General features: G+C 38.2%; 1 protein-coding gene across 1 annotated transcript in view; it reads left to right on the top strand.

Annotated features, from left to right (window-relative positions):
* LOC129779759 (rab3 GTPase-activating protein catalytic subunit) overlaps positions 1 to 9829 on the top strand; it is a 526672-nt gene extending 516843 nt beyond the window's left edge. The window contains exons 2-5 of the mRNA XM_055787427.1: positions 8167 to 8357; positions 8419 to 9383; positions 9470 to 9558; positions 9628 to 9829. Coding sequence (XP_055643402.1) covers positions 8167 to 8357; positions 8419 to 9383; positions 9470 to 9558; positions 9628 to 9694 — 1312 coding nt within the window. The 3' untranslated portion in view covers positions 9695 to 9829. The remainder of the gene's footprint in view (positions 1 to 8166; positions 8358 to 8418; positions 9384 to 9469; positions 9559 to 9627) is intronic.
* Positions 9830 to 14807: the final 4978 nt, after the last annotated feature.

Raw genomic sequence — 14807 nt, 5'->3', positions numbered from 1 at the left:
GGATTTAGATTCAACTTCAAACAAATGATCTCTAAATCAACGATAGTGCTACGTCACCCTTGCGGTTATACCATAGATATAACCCACTTCCTGTTTTTATTAGACACATTCAATAATCATTTGTAGGTTCTTTCCGTCAGTGGTTCTCATCGAATCGGTTTATCAATTGCATGAAAAATATCAGATTTCCGAGGAAAGTGACTACTTTATCACCAGAACCAAACCCCATCATGCGACACATCGAACTTCATGGTTTGTCGGTACTAGCTCATTGGTGACAATTTCAAGGATTTTTGGCCACATTAGGATAACCCGGACGGTCTCCGAATGACCTGCAGCTCGAACTTTCGATTGTTATATTGAGAAAGGTGCGAGAAAGGTGGATTAAACAGATTTAGTATTCTCAAATCTGAATTATCACCAAGTATTACCATAGATAAAAAAACAGTGAATTTCTATACATTTTCGTTCATATTACATTAGAAAATTATGAAATTTTCCGCTAAAATTTTTCAAGCTAACGCATAAGAAAATTTTCCAACAAAACATTTCATAATGTTTTGCCACCCTGGCTTCAATTCTGGTTTTCAGAATAATATTTAGATATAAAAGAGAGTTTTTCCCACGTACGTATAACTCATCATCACGGGGGAAAGGCTGATCAGATCTACGTCGTCCATATATTTTGTGAGTTTGTCTTTACCCAAATTAGAATGATAGAGTACTTTGGAAAATATTTGAGATAATTTCAAAAATTCGAAAAAATTGACTATGCACATCTTTATCTATAAGAAGGATATTTAAAATGAAAAGGGAAAATTCGAAAATAAGAGGTACACATATATATGTTTCGCTGTGAAAATCATCATTTAGATCAATTTGACAGATCTGAGCGATAACATACAAACTCTCTTGAAGAATATTCGTTATTTTTACCAATCGAAATATTCTCTAGAAATACATTGTTTTGTCTCAACACAACACAAAGTCGCTGACGATCGCACACTCAGATCGCAGCTTGCTCTGACTCGTCGAAGGACCACGGCGCACATTCGCCGTAAAACAACACGAAATAATTCACCCTCAGCGGCACACAGCAGTACCAGCAGAGAAATTTCAGCGGCTAAAACACACCATTAACCGTTGCACAACACGATGCTGACAAAAGGACGACAGGATCGAACACGTTCGTTGCTTGTTTGTCGCCCGGTGACTCACAAGACAACGGAGGATGGAAATTACGTTGGTCGCCCTGTTGACCAGATTGGATTTCACTGCTGCTGCTTCACTGGGCCACTTCTTCAAAATAAGGCAATTTCAATTTAAGATCCTACTCCTTTAATTGTCACAAACAGAATAACTTAAATCTACACATCCTTACACACTAACAGAATAAAGGAAAAGAAAACTTAAAATAACACTTCTCAGTATGTGTGAGTAGGATTGCATTGACGAGTGCAGCCGATTGCATTTTCGTTTCTGCCGATTGCATCATCGTTCTCCCCCTGTTCGCCTGCTGGTGACTCGGGTCGCGTTCGTCGCGAACATACTCCCGCCGGTTGGAATATCATTCCAAATCGGAAACCTTCGCTTCGTCGCTGTCAGATATATTATTCGGTTGACTTGTCTTCCATTTAGCTCTTTGTTGAAGCGTCCCCAAATGATCGTGGGACCGCTTTGTCCAAAATGTATCACGCAAGGGATTCACGTATTGATATCGTGTTTGTCTTGAATCGATCTTCACTTCACGATCACCATTTGACTTCTCCTTGACCTCATATACTATACGATCGTTCTTCTCACGAATCTCGTGGCACTGACCAAGGTCTTGGTGTATCGTTGGATGGACGTTTCTCATTTGATAGTGATCTCTTCATCGCTAAAGTTCGGGAATTTCCTAGTTGACTGATGGACTCGCAGAACGGTAACTGGACCACAAATCGACCACTTTCATCACGTCGATACGTTCTGCAGAAATGACCCTCTTTCTGTTGTTCTTCACTAGTTGGCACTTTCTCTTCAGCAAGCTCGAAATACTTTGGAATTTCTTTCAACAACGGATCCTCATTGGTGGCACACAACACGTTAACAGCTTTGGTTTCAGATTCATTCAAAGCACCGGCGAAGACCCATCCAAATTCTGTCTCGTACAAGCTTGGAAGACCCTCAGCTAATTTCAGTTGAGCTTGTTTCAATATTTGGAAAAATAGTTCAGCTCCAATAAGTAGGTCCACATCTCTCGGCTGGTTGAATTTGGGATCGGCTAACACAATGCCTGGTGGAATGTTCCATTCCGAAATGTCAGCAGGAACGGAAGGAACTTTGCCTGTCACTTTCCTTGTCACCAAACAGTCCGCGTCAATTTGGAACCCAGTATAGTCGGAAAATAGTCGCATAATCACATGATGCAGGATTCTAGACTTGGCACCACCTACACCAACAACTGGAACGTTCGCAGGATACTTTGGAAGCCCCAGTAAGTGAACTGCAGACTCAGATACCAAGTTAACTTGAGACCCGGAATCGAGAAGAGCACGTAGCTTAAATATTTTCCCACTTTTTGACGCTACACTCACCAACGCAGTCATCAGAAAAACTTGTTTTGGTGGTCGTTGAATGCTGGAGCACGCTGTAGACACAGGATTTTCTGGAAAAGCTGATACTGATGCTGTTTTAACTTCTGACTCTGACTTCCGTTGTATTTAAACTTTGTGACTCAGGCTCAAGATAAAATTCTCGCTCATAGTGCAACATTGTGTGGTGCTTTTTACTACACTTGGAGCATGACTTATCCGACGGACAGGTTCGAATTTGATGGCCCTTACGAAGACAGTTGAAACACAGTCCAATTTGCTTCACTTTGTTGACCCGCTGACCAACATTCATGTTCAGGAAAGAAGGACACTTGTAATTAAGGTGCGACCCCGCGCACACTTCACACACACTTTCGGATAGAACGGATGTCACTGGATAGAATGCTCTCGGTGCCCAGCTGGGCTTCACCGACATAGGAAGTTTGCAGGACGTCTTATCTATCTCACACCTTTCGAGGACCTGACAATAATTCCTGAGAAACTTTAGGGATTCATCGAAGTTCGGAAGTTCCCCATGTTCCAAAGTTTGCTCCCACTGCTTTCTCGTTTCTCCATCGAGGCAAGATGTCAGCAGTTTCACAACGATAAGACCAGCTGTCCCATCGACGCTTTGCTCCATAAATCGCAGCCCCTCTACATGACGATTGCAATTGTCGATCAAGTTTCTCAGTTCTTTCCAGCACTGCTTAGATATTGGTTTCATCGACAATAAACCGGAAATGTGGGTGTCGATGATCACTCGCGGGTTCTCAAACCGCTCCTCTAACAACTGCCACGCTTGTTGATAGTTGTTGTCGTTAATGATTCTGGCATCCAGGATGCCGGAAGCTTCACCAATTAACGCTTTGTCAAGGTATTGCAGTTTTGTTGCATCGAAATCACCACACTTACCTACCAAATCATTAAACAGCGCCTTGAACTTTGGCCACGCTTCATACTTTCCGTCGAATGTCGGAATCGGCGTCTTCAGAGGTTGTTGGGTAACAATAACTTGAGGAGATCTACGGTTGTTATGTGTGGGATCGGCACGAAAGAAATCCAACAGATGATTGAGCTTCTCCAAAGCATCAGTATGAATGCTGTCAAACTCATCCAACTTTTCGTCCTGGTCTTCTGTTTTCCCAAAACTGGGACACTGAGCCATGATCAAATCATGTTTCGCCATATACTCCGCATAATGCAACTTTAGCTTTTTTTCATACGCTTTTAACTGCGATAAGTTGGTATTATCGTTTTCCTCTATCGCATCACTTAACTTGTTGATAATCACCGAAACTCGCGCTTGCACTCGGCCTCTTTGGTAAACTAATTGTTTAAATTGCTCCATGGTTGCTCTTAATTGCTCCATGGTTGCTCTTAATTGCTCTCAAATGGCACAACTCAAATGTCCAAAACTTCAAAATAACACTTTTCGGAAGTTCACACCGCTTATGAAGGTTCACACTTTTATAATCGCAGAAGGATGTATCACACTCAAATCCTTTAATAATCGCGAATACACGTATCACACTGGTAATTATCCGGTTCGCATGGGACCAAATGTATAATTATATGGCAGAACAACGTTTGCCAGGTCAGCAAGTTCAGTATAGATTAAACGAAACATTGCGAAAATATTTACATTTTCCTGAAAATCGTGATCAATTTGACCCCGGCTTGCGGTACGGTGTTACATTGTAGAAATAATTTTCATTTATAATTTTTGTTTTAAAAGCGTGTTTATTCCACCCGAAACTCCATAAAAGGTCGGACTTGATTATCCGGAGACTCGATTATCCGGAGTTTTGATTTTTTTAATCAGAAATTTTAATTAATTTGTTGATATAATTTATAAATATGATGATTTGAATAAAATTGAACGTAGCTAGGTAGAGGAGGGGGCTGGAATAGGGGTTGTTCCATACTAATAGTTTCGACTATCCGCAGTAGATTTATGCATATATGTTGAAAATTCCAAATGTAAATGATCAATGTATTCATATATTTGAACATACCTAATATGACAATTTAATGAAATATGGATGTAGCTAGGATGAGGATGAGGGTCCGTTTAGTATGTTTGAATCCGGTTATCCACAGTGTATCATATCAGCCATTCCATGCCAAACTGATATAGGGGAGATGGGGGTAAGACGGGCATGTTAAGGAAATCTTCAATTGTATCTTGGGAAACTCATGTTTTCCAAAACTTAAAAGCAGTTTCTTACAGTTCAATATACTGATTTTCTAAATTATTGGCCAAATGTTTTATAAAAATGTGTTTTTTCATGTTTTTTACTGAAATTAAAACAAGCCGAAAAGTAGAACATTTTTTATCGATGCGGGTATAATGCACATGTAGTGTGGAGAATATGGACAGGTGAATAATATACGGAGTGTAAAAGTTTATCGCTCGCGAGAGGAATAATTTCGTTCTCTCTCTCAGTGTTTGTGCGTCCAGTAACTGAAATAGAACGAAAAGAGAAAGCAATATAAAACAGAGTTCTTCCCTTCTTTTTTCATCATGCATTGGATGTGATTATGGTTGTGACTGTCCATTTCAACCCCACCAGTGCAATTGTTTCAATAATTTCAATTTACCACTTACGAATGAATTTACTTTTCCGTACATACCTAATATCTCTGTCAACTCACAAACCGAAATATAACCATCAGCGAATTCAATTTAGCAATTGAATCACTCAAAATGCTTAATATCGAAGCCAGAAAAATTACATCCACACGCGAAATCATGTTTGATTTTCGGTTTTTGTTTCCCTATTTCACTTTTGATCATCAGTATTCATTGTCATAGGATGTTTTAAATATTCTAGAATAGCATGTAGAAGGGGTTCCCATCAACAGAAATTTGAAATTCATAATGTAACTATACAAATCAACAACCTGTTCATCATACCCCCACTGTCCGTTTTACCCGCGGCTCCCCTAGTGGTTCTCAGATTTCATGAAAAGTGGTAGTTTTGTTTTTTATTGCAAAATATTAGACCCGTATTTTTTTATTTTTTCGTTAGGGTGACCATTTCCATTTTAGGGTGGCCCGAAAAATCATTTTTTTTCCACTTTTTTCCAAAAATGACTTTTTTCAAGTAATATTAATTATTGATTGTAGTCGTTTTTATTGTTGAACTAGAAGTTCAACTATTTTTTATAGTTTTTCTTGAAAACTGAGGAATTTTTACATAACATATATCGATGCTTTTTTTTTATCTTCGCTTATTTTTCGTCGGCCTATTTCCGCCACTTCAGTGCCAATCACCGACATCAGGGAGGCGACTCCACCTGTTCCTACCTATCAGACTCAACAACACATGAGCCGGGCCAACTTCTTTTACTTCCCCTCCGAAGGAAGACGTAACCAGAGATTTTTCGCCTCAGAAAATCCCAACGACGCCAGCTGGGATTGAACCCAGGCCGATCGGATTGTGAGGCTGTTACACTAACCACACAACCACTGGCGCCGTCGTATATCCATGCTATTTTAGATGCTATTTTTATTTTGTTATTGAAATATGATTTTTCAAAAATAACTGATGGTTCGAAAACAACAATTTTCCCCCTTTTTCCACCACAAAAATTTATAACTTTTGAACTACTGGACCGATCCAGATGATCGACATATCAAATTGAAGATGAGTTAGTTTTTTTTTTTGAAAAATATTACTTTTGCGAAAAATTAGGATTTTGTTTTCTCGGTTAAAGATATAGGACGCTATATTTTTTCTGGAAGGTGAGATGTTTTTACATAATATATTCGAAAATCAGAGGGGTGTTATTTTTCGTTTTTGAGTAATTGTTGTGCAAGTTTAACATGTTTTAAGTCTTCGTTCAATATTCCTATGTGACTAGACTAGATCTATGCGCCTAGAATCCAATCTTCCCGCAAATGCAATATTTTTTTTCAAAAAAGGTTAGCTTAATGGTTTCAATTTAATATGTCGATCATCTAAATCGGTTCCGTAGTTCAAATGTTATGAATTTTTGCAATAAAAGGAGAAAAATGATTTTCAATCAATAATAACGAAAAAGAAAGGGGGTCTCCGTAGCCACATTGGTTGCGCGTTCGCTTAGTAAGCGATCGATCGTGAGTTCAAAACTCAGGGCCCTCATTGACCATCTTTGTGTTGTTACAGAATAGCTACGTCCACGCAACAATCATCAGCGATGGAGATCGATCCACGGTCGAAATAAGATCGATTCATCCATACAACTGCTCTGCTCTGCCAGACACATCGGGCTACTGTTCTATAAATAACTCAACAATGATCAATCAACTGTCTCCGCTGTCCGGTGGTCCAACTGGATAATGGAAGAACAGAAAGAATACCCTTTCGCCTAAATGGCTACTGTGTGAATGTACCATATGTAATGGTATAGAAGGAATACTGGCGAATGGCAACTATTTAATATGCTAATTATAGATATAATAACAATGTGACATGTACACGATTAAAATTCGGCTCTGTTACAGCTAAAATGCTAATGAGCCTTAAATAAATAAATGGGATGAAAAAAAAAACGAAAAAGAAATCCATTTTTTCAAAGTTCAATATTTTTAATAAAAGGCTATATCATTGGCTTCAATTTGACATATCGATTATCTAAATCGGTTCAGCGGTTCAAAAGTTCGAAATTTTGGAAAAAAGTCATTTTTGGTAAAAAGGGGAAAATTGATTCGGACCACCCTAAAATGGAAATGGTCACCCAAACGAAAAATAAAAAAAATGCGGGTCGAATATTTTACGATGAAGAACAAAACTTCCACTTTTGATGTCAATCTGAGAACCACATTATCGGTTTGGCATGGAATGGCTGTATAAATAACAATAAATCGCCAAATGTGTTGGTAAGCGTAAAATTTAGCGTCAGATTTGAGCCGTCTTTATTTTGTTGTATTCGCCTCCGCTTGCAGATAAATGTTACGGAGAGAAAAACCGGAAAAAAAACTTTACGGAAAACTCTGAAGGGAAATGAGAAAATTCAGAAAATTTTATTCACATGTTTTATAACAACATCGTCTCCATCGACATCCAAACTAACGGTTGGATTTCGCGTTTGCGGAATTAAGCTTCGCGTTCCGTTGGTGTGAAGTGAAAATGGCAATGTATTCGCTGGTGGAAAATGAAAATTATGAATGAAATTTTACTTTTCTGTATTGTACATTTATTCTATGTAACGGAGAAACATGTTATTTGTAAATAGAAGAATCGTGTGTGAAAATTGTGACTGAAAATAATTTTTTATCATAATGACGAGTTTTGGTAGAAGTACTAGGAAATTTATAGTAAAAGAAAATTGTTAAGGGCTAACTAGAAGATCAATCTATGAAGAATTCTGCGATTGAATCCACAAACGTTCGCTTAGTAAAACAACGTGAATGTTCGAACGAATTCATTTTAAAAAAGAACAATTTTGGACAATCATATTCGTCGCAATCATTGGCAAATTCGCCGAAATCATATTCAATCATATTCGCTGGGTCAGCTAGTCTCTTAATAGAATACATAGTCTTCATTTGCAGACTCCTTTCGTTAGTGTGTCTTAACTAATTTGTCATACGATGTTTTCTTTCCAGAGTCGCTCCCGGATTTCCTGACTCGAGAACATGTTTGCTCCATCAGAAGCTCCAGATGCTCAACATATGCATGGAGCGGCGACGAATCCGGGAGGGTGGACTTCCGTTCTCGATGACAGCCAGAGAAGGCCGCGAAGGAAGTCACGAGTCGGAGGATGAGTTCTACGATTGTTCCGACGAAGATGAAGAAGGTATGGCTAGTATGGCTAGTACTATAAATTACACACTATCGATATTTTTCCCGCACCACAGAAAACAAGAAGCGCCACGCTCCGTGGAACCAACCGGTGGGACGTCTCTCGAAGCTCGGCAAAATGCTGCTGGTGGATTCGGACGAGCCTCTCTACATCCCGATCACGCAGGAGCCCGTTCCGAAAACCGAGGACCAGCTCGAGGATGATGCTGAAGTGATGCTAAAGCTGGGACCCGGCAGTGAACTCTGCACCCAGATGATGAGTGCATCGCTGCTGTCCGATATGGAGAGCTTCAGGGCAGCCAATCCAGCTGGCAAGTTGGAAGATTTTATCCGATGGTACAGCCCAAGGGATTGGATCGAAGAGGATACTGACGAAAGGGATCCATTCGGAAGAAAGGGTCATTTGAGTTCGAGAATGATGATTCCGGGCAACACTTGGCAAACGGTGTGGGAGAATGCCCGTGCCGTTCCTGCAAGGCGCCAGAAGCGACTGTTTGATGATACTAGAGAAGCGGAAAAAGTGCTTCACTACTTCGAGTCGAGAACGATTGGGCAAATCGCTCAGCTAACCATGTCCTCGATGTTCCACACCGCAATTAAAACACTTTCGGATGAAGCTGGCGATGACGCGGAAATAATTCCACAGTTTGCCGAAAGCGTGGAGAAAATCATCACCACGTGTTGTAAGCTTTCGCGGGAAAATTGGATCGCTGACGCGCCAACCGCGCGCGGAAATTCGATGAAAAAGTATGAAAATCTCATTTCGGATATCACCCAGCTGGAAAATGTGATTATCCAGGTTCGAAGCTTGAGAAAGAAGCTTTCCTCTGTGGATGACGACGAAGATAATGTGGAAGCGGACAGAGAGGCCGAGCGTGCTTTGCTTTCTAACTTGCTGAAAGGTTTCGAGAGCGAGCTTCAGAGCGGATCGGAAAGCGCCATTGGAAAGCGTGTGCTGAATATGTTTACCGAGGCGAAAAAAGCTGCGAACGAACAGGCGAATGAGCAAACGGTTGCGCTGGTAAGCTTTATGCTCGTTTGTTTGGGGAGCATATATTGCATACAATTTTGTTAGGTGTGGAGTTACAACTCATGTTTTTCTTGCAGTCTTTGCCCGATCCGGTTGAGAAGCAATACATATTGAGACTCATTGGTAGCACGGCTTCTAACGCAAAGGGTCCTGTGCAATTTATGAGGTATGTTGGATAATATTGGTTATACATTTTTGACGGCGTTGAGCACTAATTCGAGAGTATATTTTACAGAGCTATTTTGTCACAGAACGAGTTCCGCTTGTGTGGCGCCTTTAATGAGAATACAACCTTTTATTGAATATTCAGCTGCATTATGATTCAATATACTCAATAATATAGCAGCTGTTTGCTTATATATAATCAATTGCTTCTATTGTATTACGTTACTGGTGGTGGTAATTTGGAATACGATATTCAAACTAAATAAAATTATCAGGTGTTCTACCGAATTTCAGCACTTTCATGAATAGAACGAAAAGAATTACTACAATGATCTTTTAGAGATGAATGGACTGCAAAGTTGAAAGCCTATTCAATACAAACAGGTAAGTACAGCGATCTCTAGAATTGTACTGCAGCTCACAGGAGCAATATGAATTCAGCATTTGATGTTCTGCAATTTTCGTTTTAAATAATAATACTGGTCATCAGTCTTCCGAAAAACACTTACACATGTTCACGCGATGTGAAAATTCCATGTTTTTGTTTGAACTCAAACATGATTTTCGCTAGTGTTGGATGTCTATCCCGAACCCGAACAATGATACACAAAGGGGCTGTCCACATACCACGTGGTCAATTTTAGGGGGGGTGGACACGAAAAATAAATATTTTTTCAAATATAATCACCGATACATTCTAAATTAAAAAAAACAGGAAGTGGGTTATATCTATGGTATAACCGCAAGGGTGACGTAGGACTATAGTTGATTTAGAGATCATTTGTTCGAAGTTGAATCTAAATCCATTCTGAATGAATGAATAAATGAATATTTGGGGGACTTCGAAAACGAGAGCGTTACGTTGGAGGCACAAGGTTTTATGCATCCAATATAGGATACGAAAAACCTTGTTCTGAAGAATAATCTTCAGAAGCTAACCTGCTAACTGTACTTGATTGACAAATCACAAACCCAAATGTATTATATGGATATTTTATGGATAGAAAACATTAAAATAAACTTTTTCACATGAATGTATTTTCAAATTCCCAGAGGAACTGGCAGATCATTTTCCAGCAATGATTAGATCTTTCCGGAACTTTCTCGATGCTGAATGGCATCCAAACGGAAAGAATTCCGCGCGTGTATGTGTGTGTAGCGATGTCTTCCCGGGGAACCGTTTGTGGCATCACTCTCCTCCTGATGGATTCCCTTCTGGCCTAGGGTGCACAAACAGGCTCTTGGTGACACCGTTCATCCGCGCTTTCATGATAAACGAAGAGCTTCACCACAACAGTGACAACATGCTCCAATCGCTGTTCAATTAGAACTGAGTGGATTTCCGAGCGGCGCTCGCTTATATACCGATTGGTGATTTCAATAGCCTGTTTTGAAAGCAATTTTAATACTATTGAAACAAGTTTTTGGATCAAAAAGTCACAAGTATAGAACGCGTAGACATTTTATCTTTCGAATGAAGTGTTTATCATACCATTTCGTTCAGTTGTTTAGGAGCTATTAACGCTCAAAATCTCGGTCTCCGGCGTAACGCTTTCGTTTTCGAAACTTTGATTTTACACCCCGGTATAGAAATGAAAGACGTAGTCCTACGTCAAAACTGATCCATATTCAAGAATTTTAAAACATTCCGCCCATCCTGAGTATTCCATATTTATTAATAAACGGATTGAGCTGCTGAGAGTGCTTCATATAATTTTACTAATATCATTGAACTTCTTCACTGAAATCTATATTCTGAAAATAACTCATGTAAACTGCGAGCGACAGAGCTATTTTGTATGATCCTCTAATTTCATAGTTGCGGGCTATGTATAGCGGTTCATAGCCCAAACCTATAAAAAATAAACGATTCCATAATGGTTGAGTTTTCATGATATAACACATATGGTTTTTTCATCAAATATAATTTTCTATAGATTTTGTTCTATCTCGAGAACAATTAGTCTTAGGATAATAATGTCTGTATAATTTTTCATGCAGAATTTCGTGTAAAATTATTTTCTCGCATTACTTTTCTCGAAAAGGTAGAATTTTTCAAAGTATTGGAAGTCCGTCAATTTATAGGAATTAATATTTACATTTGCGTGAAATGATCCATGCACCACTAGTCTTCAAACATGAATCAGTTGACCCAATATTCTATTTTTTTCAGAAAATTTCGCATATAATGCAGTTGTAAAACATTTGAATTGATCGATAGAAGTACCTTTTAGAAGTAAAAAAATACTTAAAATTTGTCGTTTTTCAAAGGTTTTTATATTTTTTTATAAATATAATAAAAATAAACTTGATTGTCTCTATCAACAAAATTTAAGCTCTCCAACCCTTCTACCTTCCTCGACACCACAATGTTATTCCTATTGTTATCTTTCACTATTTAAAATGTTCCACAACAGGAAATTTTCTCATCTTTCAAATGAATGCAACTAAATTCTTCTAAGTAGCGTAATTTTGAATTGGGGTCAATTTAGAGCAAAAAATGAGTCTCAAGAAAAAATCAACTTTCATAGTTGAGATTTGAGCTTGATTCCATAGTTGGAAATCAATGTATCGTGAGTTGTCTGATGTCATTTTTCCCCGCAAGCACTTTGAAAGTCATCTAGACACTCAATGCAAAATGGCCCATAAGGATTTGAAAAATAATAAAATATTTTAAAACGCCAATACCCTCTGAAAATTCTCCGAACTATGGCGGAAAAGGTTTTGAGTTGCGCTACCGACTAAAGGTGAATCGGAAATCCAGATTGAAGATGAATCGACATTTACTGTGATCGATCATATTCCGGAGTGGGCAAAGATTTGTTTCATCTAAAATTTTAAGTAACACTGTAACACTGTAACTCTGTTATCAAACAATGCATTTGTCAAAGCAATAACTGGATCTTGTATAGAACATTTTCAAGTTTCCACAATTGACCTTCGATTTGCAGTGATTTGCATTTGCAGTGTCATTAAATATTCATAATTCAAAATGAAAGGAAAACTTTTCATTCGATCGAGAATATCTCTGTAGTTCTACTGGAATTCCATTTGAAACAAATGAAAGCGAAATAATCAAGTTGACTAGATTATTACTGGCGTCTATGTGATATCTATAGGTAAGTGATAACTAAGTGATAACTCATAAGTGTTTCAAAATTAAACTCACGAGAAGCATGTGTTTCGTTATGCCACTCATTTCTCTACCATACAAGAACAATGGGCCACAACAAAGCAGGTACAGGGTACAGCAAGTAAAATTTGAAATAGAAACAACTTAAATGGGATTAAAATGGAATTTAGGCGCAAATCAGTTATTTCCTCAATTATTTCAATTTGAAAAGGAAAATGTCCACGTTGACAAAGAGGGGTAGGGGTATGAAAATGTCCACGCTTGTCCACGGAGGGGGAGGGGGGAGTCTAAAACCGTGCTTTTTCTGTCCACGTGGTATGTGGACAGCCCCAAACATAAACATGTGTAAACAAACACGATGTTTATAATTCAAGAACATCATGTACATCATATCACCCGATGTCGCAGTATTCATTGCTTTCGTTTCGTTTCTTTTCATGCACGGAAAGAAATTATTCATCCTTAAACATTTCTTGGTAGAATACTTTTTCACAGAAACGAACTTGAAATTTAGTTCGCATTACAAACATTGCATGAACTAAGAGGCTATGAGTTCATGCACATTTTGCAAGTCTGAGTAAATAATCTTTGGGTTCGTGCAAAGAAAACATTCTCTGAATAGAAAGAAGCTTCCCATGAGATTTTTTTGCGTGCATGTTGCCAATTGAAGTCTGAAGAACCGACTGCACAGCGGACGACGTCGTACAAATGCTGGCCAAATAAATGAATTAATACACAAAATTTAGTTTAAGATGCAAATTTTTATGAAAGTTTGATTAGGGTGGTCCAAGTTAGGGCGTTCAAAAAATCAATTCCGAAAAATTCATTTTGCAGTGTAATGTTTCTGAAAAATGTCTACATCAAACGCATAAAATCAGTTGAGTTGAAACCAATTGTCACCTGCAAAATTATTATGGAAAAATATGTACCATATTCATGATTAGCTTTTGCGATGACGATTTGTGAAAGAATTACAATCAACCCTGCTTTAATATATGTTCTGTGTCACGATACTCTATATATTTATACCATTACAAATGGGTGTTGGAGGAAAGATTAGCTTCAATGACATGTATACTGCGCATAGAGACATATCAGTCGCCGTAGCAAGCCATTAATTTCTCGATGTTATCACAACTGAATGAAGGAAAAAACTAAAAGCTACACTTACACTACACTACATATGCTATGTGTGTATGCGATTGCATCATCTTTTCTTCTCCTCTTCTTCGCTCGTTTTATAGCTCGGGTCGCGTTCGTCGCGAACAAGAAGTAATAGGCCATTTGTAAACATTCAAAGATCCAGTCAAAATTGTTGCTCCCGTATACGAGTGGTTAGCGTCACGCCTAACATGTCACTGCTGAACAACTCTTGTACTTTATATACGATTAAAATTATAAAAATATTGTAATCAAAATTTGTTGTGGGTAACTAAACATCTCCGCCACGCTCTATTCAATTTTAGCATTTGTTCAAATATCTAATAATAGGAAATGATACATGAATTCAATATATAAATTGATGCGTTCACTAAATAATGATATCAATTGTGAAAAACTCTGATATCAATAGACGTTTATTTTGTTCAGAACAGATAAAGAGGTTTATGTTATTTGCCCAATATTTTAGACGAAGCACCCATTGTCATGATAGGGAAGCATTTTTTCCATGTCAACATACCAACACACCACGTGTTTAGTGGTGGTGGTGTGGTGTCCGATTCGTTTCTTCTACTCTACGCACTGCCGGTGCTTGGGGTGAAAATACAAGAGAAACTGAACACCTTGTTCGAACATCATGTGAAACATTAGGATTGAACATCGTATGTCCAAACTTACTACGAATACAAAAAAAAATGGGTGGGTTATATCTATGATATAACCGCAAGGTTGACGTGGGACTACCTTAGCTTAGGAATTATTTGTTTGTATTGATTTAATTTTTGATTGAATGAAATAATTTCGGAATTCAATTGAATTCAATATACTTGCTTTGTGAGTAAAAAGATTGTATAATTCCATGTGAGGTCAATTCATGCATTTGGATAGATTATGTTCTTCGTTACAAGTAAAATTAATGACAGTCCTTTTACGTTTGGTATAATGACATTTTGGTT

Source organism: Toxorhynchites rutilus, chromosome 3, assembly GCF_029784135.1.
Source record: "Toxorhynchites rutilus septentrionalis strain SRP chromosome 3, ASM2978413v1, whole genome shotgun sequence".
Lineage (NCBI taxonomy): Eukaryota > Metazoa > Arthropoda > Insecta > Diptera > Culicidae > Toxorhynchites > Toxorhynchites rutilus.
The sequence above is the reverse complement of the archived record's forward strand: the minus strand, read 5'-3'. Positions and strand labels throughout refer to the sequence as shown.